Below are 14,907 nucleotides of genomic sequence, written 5' to 3'. Positions count from 1 at the left end.
AGGACCACGATCACGTTTTTCAGTGTTCGCAACAGTCGCAACTTCCCCCCCAAGCTATCACGGTTTCATTGATAGGAGAAAGCGATCATCTTTGATTATCCTATAGCCCTGCTTGATACTGGAGCATAGGATACTCCTGGTTCCGACAACGATGGCTAATAGTAACCAGTTCTCGGGCGTTTATATAACGGCATTTCGTTGCAGATAGGACGCGAACGATCGCTGCGACAAACTGGACATCAAGGTGGGGCGACGTGATTGAAACTTCGGCTTCGCTTGTTTCTGTCGTCAGACTCATATGTCTATTCGTTGTGGCCTACTACAGCATCGACTAGATATTCCACCATGATAAAAAAACATGCACCTACTCTTCAGTAGGAGTCGGACCTGCAGTCAATCTCTCTCCCAATCTCAGATCTGAATGATAACACTTGGGGCGCTAAATCTGTACGTAACCATGGAAAAAATCGTTAAGATCTCTGATACACTGTATAGGTCTCGGGGTCGTAATTCTGGTTACCGTGCCTCCTTCTCCATTTAAGGGTGTCCCCTTGTACTCTGGAGTGATAGATGCCTTGTAGGATTGCCGCGTTAGACGGGTTCCAGTTGGTATCAAGAAATTTCAACATCTCTCCTGATCAAAGCGCGTTTCATTTCCACAATCATGATCGTCACAATTATAGCAGCTTCCAGACTCAGATGCCCAAACTATTTGTTCGCGACCTTCGCTTTTCTGAGAAACTCAAGGATTATGTCCGTCTGATTCCAGTACGTGGATTGATCTTCCTCGTACGGTAATTTCAAGCTGGGCTCCCCAAACAAATTCTGGTTGCCTGATGGAAATAAGAGGCCCCTCGCGTTGCTCGATTGACGGACAACACCTATTCTTGTCTTCTCCGATATCGTACGATCCATCGACTGTAATTTTGTTCGACTCACCAAGGGTATGAAGGACCCCCCTTGATTTGCAGCGGAGGTCGATCTCTGTTGCTACGCCATTTTGATCTTCGGTGGAATCGCACACCTGTTAAATGTTAGTCTTCATTCTCGACAGTGAAAATCATGATCGCCTCCGGCCACGTTCTGTCGTTGTCTCCTCCGCCCTTGTGTATTAACACCCCGGATACGAGAACCTGTAATCCGAATCAGCAGGTAACCTCGGTCAAAGTAATGAATTATCAAGGCGTTGCTGGATGGGTTTTGCAAACCGAATATGAGGTGCTTCCTTTGTCCTGTATTATTTATGATCTTTCAACGCTGCTTTTTTCTTCTCATCACATCGGGATGTCGAACTATCCTTTCAGGCATTCCACATATTATACACGAGATGAGGACGAATTCATTAGCGAGCTTCCCGTGAGTGTTTCAATGTTGTGGTAGACGTCATTAATACGCTAAGACCTTGCTGGCAGCCAATGAGTAGCGAGGAAGATATTTTGCAAGAGCTTCAAATTTATCACCGCCGTCAGGCCTCACCTAATGTGTACTCGCCACATGTGCGGCCACGGCGTACGAGAAGAGCGCATGGGAATCGCCTTGCGATGGCTTTCCAGGTGAGGTTTCATGGTAGGCATTTTTGGTCTTGCGTTCTGAGTAAATTCTTCAGATAATAAAACGGAAGTTTCAGAACGGCCTCAGGGTAATAGCTGCCACTGTGAAAGGTACTCGGTAATGAGTTTTCTAGTCACTTCATCTTTACCATTACCGAAACGTTGTTGGCTTCGGTCCCCCGTCATGGACATGTGAAAAAATATGGACTTATTACGTTTACCTTTTGGACTTCAAAAATGCTACTGTATCTTTACTTTCCATCACTTTTGCGTAACTTTGGCCTTGTCTTTCCATTCACATGATATTTGACTTTCCCCATAATACCTCAACTAGCCTAGGTGCTGAGAGACGTTGTATCATTTTATATTGATCTCGCCCTCATGCGCCTAATTCTGGTGTGTCCTGAAAAGTTCTCTAAGGGCTACATATAAATTCCTCATGAGTCATCAGCCATGCACAGCCTCATTCTTGTACCTTCGGGTCCATGTCGCCGAATCCAAATTCTTCCTCTCACATTGAATAGCTATTTTACTGGGTTGGCATTTATTCATATGCATAGGGATACGTATATTTTGAGAGAGAAGACAACCGATGGATGCACTTGAACGGTTTACATTCCACTTCAAAGGTCCATGTCTCGATATGAATTGATGATTTAAAACTTCCGTACCAGTTTTCCCTAGTAGCACGGTACGGATTTCCCGACCATTTTGCAAAATTTCCGGATTTTCAGGCGCAACCGTCATTGCCGAAGAATTCGATCATCTTCTAACGCCTGATAGCTTCGATTTTCCCCGTGCGTTGCCTAGATATTCCTGTGGACGTAACATTATTATCCACACATGTGCAGCGCTACCGAGACCACTATCTTCCGAGTCAACTAAAGCTACTAGCACATAGGTCGGACTCGGCACCGGGCATCATTGCACAGCAGGAGGAACGCCGGAGCAGGGACGATATTCTACAGCCGAACCCGCGGTGTATGGTAAACTCGAAGGTTTTTTGTTGATAAGGTGTAGGGAGCTGGTTAAGTCATCAGACCTGTCAAGTTCAGTGATTCGGAAGGGCCCTGCAGTAAGAACTTGGAATAGAGAGTTTGTTCTAGTTATTCCGCAAGTATAAGTATAATGTCATGCTCCCTGACTCCTTTTTGCCTTCTAACCGCCGAAGCCACACGATTTCCGTATAATCTGGAAGTTCAAAGACGTAGTCATTGGTTACCAAGACACGGGCCAGCTGTCTGAACCCGGAATCCATGCTGTAGGCTCCAAGATACCGATTGGCGATTAGTTGAGGGCAACGGCTGGACACGGCGGTCGAGAGGAAAATTTTCCATCAAGGCCAGCTTGCCACGACATTCAAAATACAATGATGTAGATGGCCTCGAAGTAGCATTTTAGCAGGTCTGGCATCAAGCCTTTTCCCTGAGCAGACGGTTATTCTCATGAGTAGAAGATATACATCAGACAGAGAACTTCCGGAGGCGAAAGTACAGAGGCCGCGAAGAAAAAGAAAAAGTACGCATATGTTTAAATTGAGGAGAGGACCTAGAGGTACGGCTGAGCTTCAGGCCCATCACAGTGATCGGCCATGCGCAATCCCACGTGTCGTGTCTAGATCTATTTTCGGCGCTCTTTTCAATCGACGCTTTCGAATGTTTATGTTTCTCATCTCTTCCACCCCGTTGCTCTCCTTCATACTCTTTCATTTTAATCCCCTCATTTGTTGACTGGGTCTATCCGATTATTCATCCGAACCGTACATCCGTTAAACTTCGGCTCTCATTCTGCCAACGGCGGCGACTAGCACGTCTGAGGAATTTCACGTTTCACGTTTGCCGTCGGACCGGTTCTCTTATCCTCTTCTGCATCTCCTTGATACTCTTGCTGATCTATACTCTCCAGATTATTTTCTTTGTGTCCCAGTTAACCATTTGCGACGCGTCCACTACTAAAGTATACGTGTAAATTGTAATTCATAATACATAATCCGTTATCGATGATGCGAAATTCCCTTCTCTCTCGCGGAGAAGATCCCCTTCGGTTAGTAACGTTTCATCATCTAGAACATCGACGTCACTAACCATGCTTGCGACAGTCTTCTTTATCATCACCTCAATGTTCAGATGATTTCGCCGCCACCCTTAAATCCTGCCAATCTTCCTGCTACCATCGATATGAAGGCCCTAAGCGAGAATAATCTCCCTACACACCTTCTCGTGTTATTCCCTCCCAGGCGACCACCAATGCTCATCCCAATAGACGCTGACCGTTATAATCACGGGTTCCGAGCTGAACTCGTATCGCTCTCATCTACGCACCCAGCGCCATACCGGTCTGCATCCAACGAACTGCGTATAGCACTACCTCTTACTTCCCCGGTTACAATCGTACCCCACACTCCTTCTCTTGCGCTCCTTCTCCTCTTCGGCATGGGCCTAGAAACATACCATAACGACTTGGCGTATCGTATGCTTCCAGCTTCGGTCGTGGATGAGTTCCCGAACGCCGCGGCCATGGCACAAGTCATGAGCCTTTTTGGTGACGAAGAATTTGACAGACGGTTACAATTTAATATGGGACTCTGGAGGAACATATTGGGTTTGGGTATCAGGGATACCAAAATCGCGGAATTGGTGCGCACAGCCGTAGGGGTCACCTCAGAAGCGAGGAAATTAAGGGCGCGTGGATGAGCATACTAAAGTGCCTTTCCCTTCATTGTTCCATCATCCAACTTGCTCTATGCCCCCCGCTATCTTATTTTCCAACTAGTGCTCTCATCTTTGCTTTCGATTACGTGTTTATTTCTAATACTTCCTTCACGTAGATAATGTTTCCTCCGTACATCAAGTGTAGCCGTATATGTATCTTGTAATGTCGGTGCCCCACGTAATCCTACTCGTAATTCTTTCGTTGTCTTGAACGTTCTTCCAATCAGTATGCCTTGATTCATAAGATCTTTTCAGATCAGTAGTATCAGCATGATATAACATAGTCAAGGTATCGTACAAGTGAGGGATCCTCCAAGAAATATCACAGAGTATACACACTAAGATGATCTAATCCTCGTCATCATTGCCCCCATGTCTAAATAATGCCAGTAGCTCGTTCATACCAAGTCGCATGTTCTTGAGCTTGTCACCGCTCAAAGCTGCGCGCGCCAACTCGCGTTTCTTCTCCTGAAGCTGAAAAAACTCTATGAGACCAAAGACAGAGATACTCCCGGTGATAGAAAGCATACCTCTAGAATCCTATCCTCCACAGTGTCATCGATCTTTAGCTTGTAGATGCTAACCTTCTTCTTTTGCCCGAACCGATGCGCGCGATCAAACGCTTGGTCCTAGAGAAGTCCATTAGTCGACAGGAAGAGTATACGCAAAAGCTCTAGGGGCACCTCTAGAGCAGGATTCCACCACAAGTCTACCAGTATAACATTGTTACAGCAGGTTAAATTGAGACCGGTGCTCCCGGCCTTGAATGAGATCAAGATGACCTTGACTTTTGGGTCAGTCTTGATCTTATTCAATGCCGCCTCTCGCTCAGCACTGACCATGCTCCCGTCATCTAACAAATATGTGTTAGTCTTAATATATGAAGAAGCGAAAGGCGCACATCTCGCATATCGAATACCATTCTGCGAAAGGAAAGGCTCTACCAAATCAAGCATGCTAGTGAATTGCGAGAAAACAATGGTTTTATCGTCGCCATCACTCCGTCTGTCGATATCTTTCAACAACGAAAGTACCATACGAATTTTCGCAGAGTCCCCAGTGGATTGCTGCTTCTGCGTGAGCCGTGCGCAATCAGTACAGTGAGTATCCCAGTTTCCGGCAGCCGTATTCGTCGGCGTAAGCCTGTACCATAACCGGTTAATCGTACAAGATCGGTAGTACTAGAAGGGAGGCACGTACTCATTAGTGCAAACACGACATTTGCGTACAACGTTAAGCTGGCCGAAGGCCGCAACGAGATCATCGCCATCAGCACTGTCCTGACTCTGGCTCTCGGTATTTTTGGCTTGTTTCGGGTCGATTGCATCTGCATCGTTCTTGAAGTCCTTGGATACAAGGGCCGGATGGTTGCATGCTACATCCTATATTTAGCGATCGGACCTGGCAAGATGCAGGATTTTCTCACCTTGTCTCAGGCGTAACAGCAACAGCAAGACACTCATGTAATTCGACGGCCTGTCCATCAACTTCTGAAGAGTTGAATCCATTTTAACGGCCAATTCGTCATAAAATACCTGTTCAGCAGGTGAAAATGGGCATGAAATGATACTGAGCTCCCGTGGGGGTAACTCAATCAAGACCGAGCCGTTGATGATCTGGTCTTTGCGACGGCGAAGCATCACCGACTTCAGAACGACCTAGAGTGGGTGAACAGCTGTCAAACACTGTCCTGGGAACCCGAAAAGACACAAGTGCACCTGGAGTTTTTTTATCGCGTGCTGAGCTTCCCTGCTATTCTTGACCGGCTTGGCGATCTGTACATTGAAAGTTTCCCAATCTGAGAATGGCTTGATACGCAGGAACTTGATCAGAGAATATAACTCTGCAACATCATTTTGCCTGGGACAGTCAACGTCAACAGGAGTGCAAAAGGGAACAAGGGTTACGAACATCGGAGTTCCGGTCAAGCACCAGCGTAACCTGCCCTGAAGTTCAAAGCAGGCTTCCGCAGCTTTGGTGGATCTGTTCTTGATGGTATGAGCTTCATCTATACAAGATCCCGTTAGAGAGAATCCACATTGGGAAAAGAACATCGATTGAATACCAAGAATAATGCGCCACCATTTGACATGGAACAGTGCATCTTTGACCTTCACCTGGTGTTTCGGTTTCTCTTTGGATTTCAAGGTTCGTCCGAAATGCTCCGCTTCATCAGAGCTATCCACATCATCCTTGCTTGTCTTCAACTTTGACTGCTTTGACTCGTCCTTGGCAGGGGGTCGGTGGGCGGCAAACTCGGACTTGACCACATCATAAGTGGTCACAATGATTTGGTACTTTCGAAGTTCTCCAGGATCTAGGAGTGCGCACGCGTCAGTATGAGTGACCCCGACATGAAAAAATAAAGCTGACCTGAAGTGCGACTGCCGCCGTGATGTGATTTGACCTTCAAACTTGTCATCTTCTGGGCCTCCTCCACCCATTGGGGTAGAACTGCAAGAGGGACAACAACGCTGGAGCGTCAATGAGTCAAAAGAACAAGTGAAGACTAGGAGAGACGAACAGCGTTCCCGCGGCCCATCCATCCTCACGATCCCTCTTGGTTGGTCTTCCCTCAACAATACGAGCAAGGGTTTGCACCGTCTTACCGAGACTAGACAACGTCTGTTGATTGTCTGTAATGATCTGTGGAATAGGGATAAACATACCCCATATCATCTGCAAGAAGACCTCCAAATTTCTTATTTTTGACATCTTCGCGATCTCGCATCCAAGCCCGGGCCAGGACCTGGTGCGGAAGCAGAGTGATGCCCTCTTTGAATCCATCAACGATGGAGTCTTCCATATCAACTTCCACCTCCTCGTCGTTCATGGCGCCACCCATAAGATCGCGAAGGGCTTTCTCCGTTTCAGCATTGTTCATATATCCACTAGTGTCGAATGGGGAATTGTTTCTTTGGGCATAGTCATATCCAGGCGGGTGCTGGTAAGGTCTCCGTGATGACCCCGGGGGAGCCCAATTATTCGAGGGTATGGGAATCGGATTTCCCCTCGACCCAGGATTTGGGAACTGCCTGTGTGGGAATGCACCAGGTGGAAGAGGTCCAGAATTTGACGGGATCCGTTGGTGTACAGGTACCGCGTTCAAAGAATGTTGGTAGACTGGGGCTGAAGATTGTGGCCTGGGAGGTGGTACAATGGGCATCTTGGACGAGTGTGAAGGCTGCCGTGGCCTCTCAACATTGGTGTGTTCCATAAAATGTAACCGAGAGGAAACTTGCTGAGATGGTACTGGAGGCGTTCCGTCGCCATTATCACTGCCGTCGCTACCATCGCCTTCGTCCGAAGAGATTACGATCGTAGTGCGATATTTGTCCAAGTTCCGCGGAGGCGTTGGTTCGTCAAACTAGAGTCTGTTTAGAGACATTCACGGAAGAGCTGACTGAATTTCTCACTATTCTATTGATGCTAGTGGTGGTTGTCGGTACAGGCGGTTTGTTGTTCCGGCCTAAGGGCACCAGAGTGTCGATTTCCTTGACTTTCTCTCGCCTTTGGAATATCAATGCAGATTTCGGAGCAAAGATAAGAAGCATACATTCGCTCCATAGCCATAGCGTAGTTTCCGTCGTTTCTGTAGTCTTGAGGGTTGTCGTGAAAGAAAAAGAACAAGCTTCGCGGCGCGTCTTTATATAGTCACGTGGCTTTCCAAGTCAATATTCGCAAAGCAAACAGAAAACGCCGCCGGAGACGCCGCTTTGACAACGACAATACAGCTCAGGCTGGAAACGGCATTAAGTATTGTTCTTCCAGGACGTACTAAGATACAAATGATAAATAAGTAACGGCGTAAAACAAAAATATCCACAAATTCCACTGCAAAACCAAATTAAGCCTTGGGTCCAGTATTTTAATTAGAAAGAAAGAAAGAAATGAGGTCCAAGTCAAAACTGATTCCGGCTGGACATTACATTGAGCCCCATTGCCCCTGCATAGTGTAGGTATTGTTATTAGTATACGTGGGTTGTGCCCACGCTCCACTGCCCATTGGAGATGGCCCTGTAGCAACATACGTTTGCGGCTGCTGAGGCATGAATGAGATACCCGGGGAAGATGTAACTTGTGGTGTGGTCGACATAATCTGGGGTGTTGTCGACATGAGCTGAGGCGTGGTTGACATAAGTTGAGGTGAGGTTGTCATAACCGTTGGAGAAGATGGTGAGAACTGGCCCTGCAACTGTGGGATGGGCGCGAACACTTGTATAGTGGGAGATTGCATCGGGGGCTGGTTAGCGAAGTATTGTTGCTGTTGCGGGGCAAAAGTTTGCTGAGGGAAGGGGTCATTAACTGACATGTGTTGGAAGGATTGTTGGGGGAACGGGTTAGTATACTGAGGCTGTGGCTGGAAGGGATTCAATCCCATTCCCATGCCCGTTGAATTCATGCCGGTTCCCATCGTAGGCTGGAAGCCACTTGTAGTCAACTGTGTATTGAAAGCGGGTAGAGAAGCAGATGTCGCAAATGATGGTAGCTGTTGTGGTGGAGCTTGATATTGGAGTGGTAACGACGAGCTCACAGAGGGTGTCTGCAGCGAAACAAGGTCCGCCCATACCCCACTCTGAGGCTGCTGTTGCGGTTGGGCTGCAGGTTGCGTTTGTGCTTGTGACAGAGTAGTGGAGATCATAGGCTGAGAAGCAGACCGGGGTTGCTGGGGAAGGGTTGCGGTAGACGGCCGGCTGACGTTTGTCGGCGTTGTTGTCGGCTTCTTCAACGGCGTCGTCTGTGGGCGCGGTGATATAGAGCGTACAGAACGTGACGGACCAAGCTTAGATGCGACAAGAGCAGACTTGTCCAAGAAGCGTTTATATTCGTACTTTGCTGAAATGAAGTTAGTCATTCAGTTCCTTGGAGACCCGAATACACACGTACATCGGATGTACTGCTCAAGGTCGCTGTCCCTCTCCGGATCCATCAGACTGGGAGGAGGCGGGTGGCGTATCTCGTTAGGATTATAAATCGCATTCGACTTGACGTTGCCCATGTTTTTCATGTTCTGAGACTATGGTGAATTTTTGAATATTTCGAAAAATAAGGAAACAAACCTCGACCTGCTCCTTCGTCCATGAGTCCATCGTCAGGCTCTTACTGTCGCATTGTCAATCAGAGGAGAATAATGCCAAGTGCCACTCGACATACACTTTCGTAATGTGAGTGCCGATCTTCCGGTGAATGCTCGCGCAATTCACGCTGACCATCACTCGTCAACATAATATACACAAGGAGACGCAATGCGACACACCAGAGGAAAATACCCAGATTGTGCGACGCCCATCGAGGATTGCGATTCTTGCAGTCAGCACAAATGTCTGTTACGATTTCGAATGTCTGTCAGCGGCCCTGAATGCAATCTCCTGCAGAGAACAGAGCGTACCATTTCCGGGAAGTAGCGCCAACTTCTCAACGAGCTTCTGACTGCGTTCATTGGCAATTCTCGAAGTCATCACAGTAGCAGAGAATCCCGAAGAAGGAGAGGTACAAGGATGGCCAGGGCGAGAAACAGAGACAAATCAGCGGTAATTCCGGCCCGCAGTATAAAATAAATAAGTAAATAAAAAATCTACTCTGTCTCCTACCATGGATCCTCTTCAAGCAGCAGTTCTGCAACAGTTCTTCGAATATCCCTTCGAAATTGACCAGACCTACCAGGTGCGCCAATGCCATCTGTGAAACATGCGGCTGACCATTCACAAGCAAGGCTTAGCTGGCATTCTCGCCAACAACCCTTCCAATACCGTCTTGCTGAATACCCGAGTATTTTACTTCAATCGGTACAACACATTGCTATCAATAATCTATAACGGAAACCTGACTCGGAACAAGGCTTACGGGAAGCTCTATCACTGTAGCTGATGTCCTGGCATACAAGGAACAGTCCGCTTCGGCATCCGAGTCGGTGCCGCCTTCAAATTCCGCTGCAAACGACTCGAAGGAGCAGCCCAATGTCCTCACGTTTGCACAGCTCCAGGAACTTATAGAATCCGGGAGGCTGGACGAGATACCTAATAACAAGACCATCTCCGGGGAGTTGAACGTGCGTAACTTGCTTCCCAGTCCAACTTAAATGCTGACCCAAACCCTCAGAGCGCCCCTCCTAGTCAATCTGCGGTCTCGGTTCGACGGAAACCATGGGAGACCAGTAATGATTCATCCAATATAATGGAGTCCTGAATCACGTACGTACCTCCAGATGTCAAGTCGTAACAATAGTGTATATGTCCTCAATTCAGCCAATATCTGAGACGACGCCAGCTTCACATTGAACATAGCACAAGTTCCTGGAAACTATAATGTAAAGGCATCATCTCCACACCAACAACAACAACCGCAACCCAATCACCCCACTAAAATATGCAACAAGATCGTCGACCACAGAGTATGAGAGATAATAACTGTCGTAGGTAGTAACGTATAGATCATTGATTGAAAGGCCGATGAAACAGAGGTGAGTATACGAGCGAGCCACAGTAGCAGGGGGGGATAATATACAGAAGCCGAAAGCAGAGGCAAAATGGAACGTGGCAATAATAAATGGATGGTTGGGATATCCGACTCGGTTTGGTCAATAATATATCACAAAGAACGCTCTTGCGGCCGGGAAATGATGCAGTGTTTGAGTTGAATGATTGGTTGGATATCTCCCCTCTCTACAACCTCCATCCCCGTCTCTGACACGCTCAACGCCCACCCTGATACACTGGCCTCGTCTGCTGCTGCATTTGCGCAACGGCCGCACCATTCTGCTTCGCCTGCTGATTGTTGTTCTCCTCAGCAGCAAGTGGCGCAACATACAATCCTCTGTCAATAGTTTGCGGAATGGGCTGAATCTCAGTGCCCAGCTCCTGCTCAATCCTATATAAGTTGAACCGATCCTCATAGGTCACCAAGTTGATGGCCAGTCCCAAATGTCCAAATCGCCCAGAACGACCGATACGGTGGAGGTACGTCTCGGAGTTTTTTGGAAAATCGAAGTTGATGACGACGTTGACCGCTTGAATATCGATACCACGCGTAAGGAGGTCAGAACAGACAAGATTGCGGCATACGCCATTGCGGAAGTCATGGAAGACACGGTTACGATGTGATTGGAGCATTTTAGCATGTGAGTAGAAGCAAGAGTAGCCCAAGTCAGTGACTTTCTTTGCGAGCAGTTCGACGCGGTTAGTGGAGTTGCAAAAAATGATGGATTGATTGATTTGAAGCTAGGACAACGTCAGCCGGGATCACGTCAATCAGCTACTTGCGCACCTTGGAGAAGAGGGTGTTCAAGCAATGAACCTTCTGTCGCTCCTCGACATAGGCATAGTACTGCGTGACACCACGCAGAGTAAGTTCGTCCATGAGATTGATCTCGTAGGGGGTACGCATGTGTTTGTCCTGAAAGACACAGTCAACTACGAAAAAACATGGCGATCAACGGCAGGACACGCCTTAAAATCCTTCACAATCATTGGGAAAGTTGCGCTAAACAGCATGACTTGACGTTCTTCAGGCAGGTACGAGAGTAACTGCTCCATAACGGGCGAGAATTCGGGCGAAAGCAGCTTATCAGCCTCGTCCATCACAAAGACAGGACATTCGCTCAAGTCTGCCACGTTCTTGCCTGCAAGATCCAAGATACGACCGGGGGTACCAACGAGAACGTGCACGGCCTCTGATAATCGCATGATATCGTCCTTCAAGGTGGTTCCTCCCGTAGTCACCATTACATTCACGCCCATGTGTTTGCCCAGGTGCTTGCACACCTGCGAAGTCTGCAGTGCCAGCTCTCGTGTCGGAACGAGAAGCAGGGCTTGGATCTTGGGCTTGGAAATATCGATTTGTTGTAGCGAAGGAATAACAAAAGCGGCCGTTTTACCCGTGCCGTTCTTTGCTCGAGCTAGAACGTCACGTTTGGTAAGAGCGATAGGAATAGCTTCCTCTTGGATGGGTGAGGGCTTCTCGAAACCGGTTTCAAAAATGCCCATGAGGAGTTCTCGACGGAGGAACATGTCCTCAAATTCGAGGCCCTTTGTAGCGGTGACATCTTCAGTTTGAGGGCGTACATCTTTTGGTGGTGGGCGAAGACCGCTCTTCCACGATTCGTTGTTATTGGATGAGCTGAAAGTAAAAAAAAAAAAAAAAAAGGAGCCGCAATCAGTATTTTTTTGGCACCAACGGATTGCAAAAAGGCTCACGAGGTTGCTACAACACTCGATGGTTGCGACATGGCTATGAATCGAGAAGGTGTTCGAAGTTGAGACTAATACAGGCTTCAATATGGAGTGAGTTAGTAGGCGACTGCGAACGACCGTCAATTTTCAGGTAAAAGGTCGCCGTCAAAATCAACAAGGAAAACGTACGTCTGGTACCTAAAAAGATCTTTCGCTGTAATTTGCCAAAGAGAAATACAAGCGAAAGACGATATTTCGCCTTGAGGAGCAGTGGCTGTTAAGTGGAGATGGTGGTGGTTGGAAGAAGAGATGGTCGGGATCACGCGTATGCTCTTCAGTCTTTTACTATCATGTTCGCCCGTTGCTTTGCCTCCAGAGCGACGCCGTGTCGCTTTTTCTCAATGACAGCGTGTCGTCGAGCAGATCCGTGGCCGTTGCCTCATACTCCAGAGCATCTGGCATCGACGACCACTCCTGCGGACCTGCCTGCCCCAACACCCATGCCACGCCTAAATGAATCTATTGACACTCTTCGCGCTCGCTTGGTCTATCAGTCACGCAAACGAGGGACCCTTGAAAGCGATCTCTTGTTGAGTACCTTTGCTAGAGACCACCTTGCTGCAATGACAGAGGCGGAGCTGAAAGAGTACGACAAGGTATGTTGATACTATACTTGTTGGCTTAGCGACCCTGATTGACTGGCCCGTAGATTTTGGATGAACCAGACTGGGATATATATTACTGGGCTACAGAGAACAGGAGCCCGCCAGAGCGTTGGGCGAACTCGACTATTCTGGAAAAGCTTAGGGTACATGCGCGGAATGAGGGTAAGGTCGTTAGGCGGATGCCACCACTCTGACATTTACGAGACGGTGTACCTGGTATGTTGTCCAATCCCTGGACTCGATCCATATGCTTACACTGTACACAGCGACTCGCTTCCGATATATTACGGCGTAGACATGTATAGTACGGTCCGAATTACATCCAGGCGTTTGCCATCCCTACAAGGCCCACTCAATTGTAGATCCCGTACGCAGGGAAAGTGTCGGATGCGATGTTTTGCGGGGCTATCCCGCGCTTTTCCCTAGTAGTTCCGCCACAACCAGCGACAACATTTTCATCTCTTAAAGGTTTCATCTCTCAAAGGTCCTTTAGGCGGATGTCCCCACTTTACCGTCTAGACCACAATGTCATGTCCGGGCCTCTAAATCCCCAGATTTTCTGATCCCAGACTTGCGGCACCGTCAACACGAGGCAGAGCACTTGTGCCATTCCATAGATAAGGCTCTATTTTATCCATTACGTCTTTTGTCTTCATCAGAGCACCGTGATACCTATTGCGTCGTTTGGTAGGGGTTGCTGGTAGAACGGCTGGTTACCCGGTAGAACTGGCCATTAGAGGCCGCCGGTTTTTTCCCTTCGGATTAACGGGCCGAAGTGCCGATTGTGGCCCTCCATTTGCTATCATGGCGACGTCTCTTCCCGTTGAAGTTGTCACCGAAATTCTTACCTTTGCGATTGCGGTTCATCCCATTCCTGCAAATATTCTGTGTGCACACACTCTTTTTAGACATATCGGACTCCAAACCCTCCACCAAAGTCTCTGCTTCCGCTCTTCCCTCCAGCTGCGACGATTTATACACTATCTTCGTGCATCGCCACTTGCTTGCACCCCTCTCACTCTCACTCTCGATATCGCAGGTGGCGCATCTGAATCTATATTCCCTACTTTGGACTCCGCATTTACCCAAATATCTCTCGATGCTGCTTGTCGGAAAGACCCCAAAGGCCGTGTGATGCTCAATAAGTTGCATCTAATACTACACTCGCATATGCGCGATGACAATTTGCATATGGTGTATGTAGCCCTGAGCAAGGCAAAGTGCGTTCTTTGTTTCCTACTGCGCCTCGGTTTGCGAACTCGCTTTGTCAGCCCTACGAAATTCATCTGGACAGGTCCCGATCCGCCTCATCATTTCTCTACTGCTGTACGTTCATCTGTGTTTACTTTTCTGGGGGGTTGTCGCTAAAGAATGACGGAAGCAGATTGTTCCCAGAGCTGTATCCCATCTCTTCAGAGCGTTATCGACGTATACCAATCTGCTCTATCTCAAACTAACGAATATTACTTTTTTCTATTCGGAACCTCTAGTCTTCCCGAATATACCCTCTTTGCGGTCCTTTTACCTAGGCCAAGCTACTTTTCTTCCAGCCGCCACAGTGGCCGCTTATCTTTCCTTTCATTCGAGTGCACTCGAAAGTGTACGTTTGGTGGATGTTTATTCCGAGAGTATATGGGGTCCTCGTATCCGCAAGAATGATATATTGGCCATTCTTGCAGAACATCAGAGGGACATTGTTGCCACGGTCCTTATTGTTGACGCCAAGACGGAGAGAATAATGGGTGGGGACCGGGTTGATTCTTCTCTCCGATGACTCTGACTGGATGTGAGCCATGTGTTTCTACCATACCCT

General features: G+C 47.9%; 8 protein-coding genes across 8 annotated transcripts; 5 read left to right on the top strand and 3 right to left on the bottom strand.

The window, feature by feature from the left end:
- Nucleotides 1-930: 930 nt before the first annotated feature.
- On the top strand, nucleotides 931-1,881 carry BT62DRAFT_361498 (uncharacterized protein). Its single transcript, XM_043180630.1, has 2 exons — nucleotides 931-1,356; nucleotides 1,413-1,881. Exons 1-2 carry the CDS (start codon nucleotides 1,063-1,065, stop codon nucleotides 1,608-1,610), a joined length of 492 nt encoding a protein of 163 aa, XP_043036369.1. The 5' UTR covers nucleotides 931-1,062; the 3' UTR covers nucleotides 1,611-1,881.
- Nucleotides 1,882-3,376: 1,495 nt separating this feature from the next.
- BT62DRAFT_361437 (uncharacterized protein) lies at nucleotides 3,377-4,273 on the top strand. The gene is made up of 3 exons (XM_043180629.1): nucleotides 3,377-3,399; nucleotides 3,456-3,593; nucleotides 3,649-4,273. Exons 2-3 carry the CDS (start codon nucleotides 3,550-3,552, stop codon nucleotides 4,241-4,243), a joined length of 639 nt encoding a protein of 212 aa, XP_043036368.1. The 5' UTR covers nucleotides 3,377-3,399; nucleotides 3,456-3,549; the 3' UTR covers nucleotides 4,244-4,273.
- A 221-nt stretch (nucleotides 4,274-4,494) lies between these two features.
- BT62DRAFT_935597 (uncharacterized protein) lies at nucleotides 4,495-7,889 on the bottom strand. Its single transcript, XM_043186978.1, has 14 exons — nucleotides 7,818-7,889; nucleotides 7,678-7,771; nucleotides 6,931-7,628; nucleotides 6,786-6,875; nucleotides 6,635-6,735; nucleotides 6,327-6,578; nucleotides 6,173-6,269; nucleotides 5,980-6,121; nucleotides 5,688-5,919; nucleotides 5,462-5,636; nucleotides 5,163-5,404; nucleotides 4,945-5,114; nucleotides 4,792-4,890; nucleotides 4,495-4,735 (listed from the first exon to the last, which is right to left on the bottom strand). Exons 1-14 carry the CDS (start codon nucleotides 7,832-7,834, stop codon nucleotides 4,610-4,612), a joined length of 2,535 nt encoding a protein of 844 aa, XP_043036367.1. The 5' UTR covers nucleotides 7,835-7,889; the 3' UTR covers nucleotides 4,495-4,609.
- A 106-nt stretch (nucleotides 7,890-7,995) lies between these two features.
- Nucleotides 7,996-9,762, bottom strand: BT62DRAFT_935596 (ArfGap-domain-containing protein). Its single transcript, XM_043186977.1, has 6 exons — nucleotides 9,651-9,762; nucleotides 9,519-9,585; nucleotides 9,416-9,466; nucleotides 9,322-9,364; nucleotides 9,149-9,272; nucleotides 7,996-9,097 (listed from the first exon to the last, which is right to left on the bottom strand). Exons 1-6 carry the CDS (start codon nucleotides 9,718-9,720, stop codon nucleotides 8,187-8,189), a joined length of 1,266 nt encoding a protein of 421 aa, XP_043036366.1. The 5' UTR covers nucleotides 9,721-9,762; the 3' UTR covers nucleotides 7,996-8,186.
- Nucleotides 9,763-9,839: 77 nt separating this feature from the next.
- BT62DRAFT_954313 (uncharacterized protein) lies at nucleotides 9,840-10,590 on the top strand. The gene is made up of 4 exons (XM_043188305.1): nucleotides 9,840-9,925; nucleotides 9,971-10,047; nucleotides 10,100-10,310; nucleotides 10,361-10,590. The coding sequence occupies exons 1-4, from the start codon at nucleotides 9,854-9,856 to the stop codon at nucleotides 10,445-10,447; spliced, it is 447 nt and encodes a 148-aa protein (XP_043036365.1). The 5' UTR covers nucleotides 9,840-9,853; the 3' UTR covers nucleotides 10,448-10,590.
- Nucleotides 10,518-12,745, bottom strand: BT62DRAFT_935594 (DEAD-domain-containing protein). Its single transcript, XM_043186976.1, has 5 exons — nucleotides 12,619-12,745; nucleotides 12,454-12,556; nucleotides 11,707-12,376; nucleotides 11,525-11,653; nucleotides 10,518-11,478 (listed from the first exon to the last, which is right to left on the bottom strand). Exons 2-5 carry the CDS (start codon nucleotides 12,483-12,485, stop codon nucleotides 10,954-10,956), a joined length of 1,356 nt encoding a protein of 451 aa, XP_043036364.1. The 5' UTR covers nucleotides 12,486-12,556; nucleotides 12,619-12,745; the 3' UTR covers nucleotides 10,518-10,953.
- On the top strand, nucleotides 12,617-13,618 carry BT62DRAFT_361161 (DUF339-domain-containing protein). The gene is made up of 3 exons (XM_043180628.1): nucleotides 12,617-13,085; nucleotides 13,139-13,310; nucleotides 13,361-13,618. Exons 1-2 carry the CDS (start codon nucleotides 12,717-12,719, stop codon nucleotides 13,286-13,288), a joined length of 519 nt encoding a protein of 172 aa, XP_043036363.1. The 5' UTR covers nucleotides 12,617-12,716; the 3' UTR covers nucleotides 13,289-13,310; nucleotides 13,361-13,618.
- A 280-nt stretch (nucleotides 13,619-13,898) lies between these two features.
- Nucleotides 13,899-14,868, top strand: BT62DRAFT_904891 (uncharacterized protein; the record flags this gene model as incomplete). Its single annotated transcript, XM_043183587.1, has 3 exons — nucleotides 13,899-14,314; nucleotides 14,366-14,420; nucleotides 14,479-14,868. The coding sequence occupies 3 exons, from the start codon at nucleotides 13,899-13,901 to the stop codon at nucleotides 14,866-14,868; spliced, it is 861 nt and encodes a 286-aa protein (XP_043036362.1).
- Nucleotides 14,869-14,907: the final 39 nt, after the last annotated feature.

This window comes from Guyanagaster necrorhizus (assembly GCF_019112545.1).
Source record: "Guyanagaster necrorhizus MCA 3950 unplaced genomic scaffold BT62scaffold_26, whole genome shotgun sequence".
NCBI lineage: Eukaryota > Fungi > Basidiomycota > Agaricomycetes > Agaricales > Physalacriaceae > Guyanagaster > Guyanagaster necrorhizus.
This window is presented reverse-complemented; position numbering and strand designations above follow the sequence as displayed.

Bases quoted from the DNA above. Each gene is read 5' to 3' on its own strand.
- BT62DRAFT_935594 (XM_043186976.1), bottom strand. From the start codon at position 12,485: ATGTCGCAACCATCGAGTGTTGTAGCAACCTC. The intron at 12,377-12,453 runs GTGAGCCTTTTT...TTTTACTTTCAG, and splicing joins TCGAGTGTTGTAGCAACCTC to CTCATCCAATAACAACGAAT. The intron at 11,479-11,524 runs GTGCGCAAGTAG...ACGTTGTCCTAG, and splicing joins TGAACACCCTCTTCTCCAAG to CTTCAAATCAATCAATCCAT.
- BT62DRAFT_954313 (XM_043188305.1), top strand. From the start codon at position 9,854: ATGGATCCTCTTCAAGCAGCAGTTCTGCAACAGTTCTTCGAATATCCC. The intron at 9,926-9,970 runs GTGCGCCAATGC...ACCATTCACAAG, and splicing joins AAATTGACCAGACCTACCAG to CAAGGCTTAGCTGGCATTCT. The intron at 10,311-10,360 runs GTGCGTAACTTG...CCAAACCCTCAG, and splicing joins CCATCTCCGGGGAGTTGAAC to AGCGCCCCTCCTAGTCAATC.
- BT62DRAFT_935597 (XM_043186978.1), bottom strand. The intron at 6,122-6,172 runs GTTCGTAACCCT...TGACTGTCCCAG, and splicing joins TGCTTGACCGGAACTCCGAT to GCAAAATGATGTTGCAGAGT. The intron at 4,736-4,791 runs GTATGCTTTCTA...GAGTTTTTTCAG, and splicing joins TGGAGGATAGGATTCTAGAG to CTTCAGGAGAAGAAACGCGA.
- BT62DRAFT_361161 (XM_043180628.1), top strand. From the start codon at position 12,717: ATGGTGGTGGTTGGAAGAAGAGATGGTCGGGATCACGCGTATGCTCTT. The intron at 13,086-13,138 runs GTATGTTGATAC...ACTGGCCCGTAG, and splicing joins AGCTGAAAGAGTACGACAAG to ATTTTGGATGAACCAGACTG.
- BT62DRAFT_935596 (XM_043186977.1), bottom strand. From the start codon at position 9,720: ATGACTTCGAGAATTGCCAATGAACGCAGTCAGAAGCTCGTTGAGAAG. The intron at 9,365-9,415 runs GTATGTCGAGTG...ACAATGCGACAG, and splicing joins GGCACTCACATTACGAAAGT to TAAGAGCCTGACGATGGACT. The intron at 9,098-9,148 runs GTACGTGTGTAT...ACTTCATTTCAG, and splicing joins CCTTGAGCAGTACATCCGAT to CAAAGTACGAATATAAACGC.
- BT62DRAFT_361437 (XM_043180629.1), top strand. From the start codon at position 3,550: ATGATGCGAAATTCCCTTCTCTCTCGCGGAGAAGATCCCCTTCG. The intron at 3,594-3,648 runs GTTAGTAACGTT...TGCTTGCGACAG, and splicing joins CGCGGAGAAGATCCCCTTCG to TCTTCTTTATCATCACCTCA.
- BT62DRAFT_361498 (XM_043180630.1), top strand. From the start codon at position 1,063: ATGATCGCCTCCGGCCACGTTCTGTCGTTGTCTCCTCCGCCCTTGTGT. The intron at 1,357-1,412 runs GTGAGTGTTTCA...CCTTGCTGGCAG, and splicing joins AATTCATTAGCGAGCTTCCC to CCAATGAGTAGCGAGGAAGA.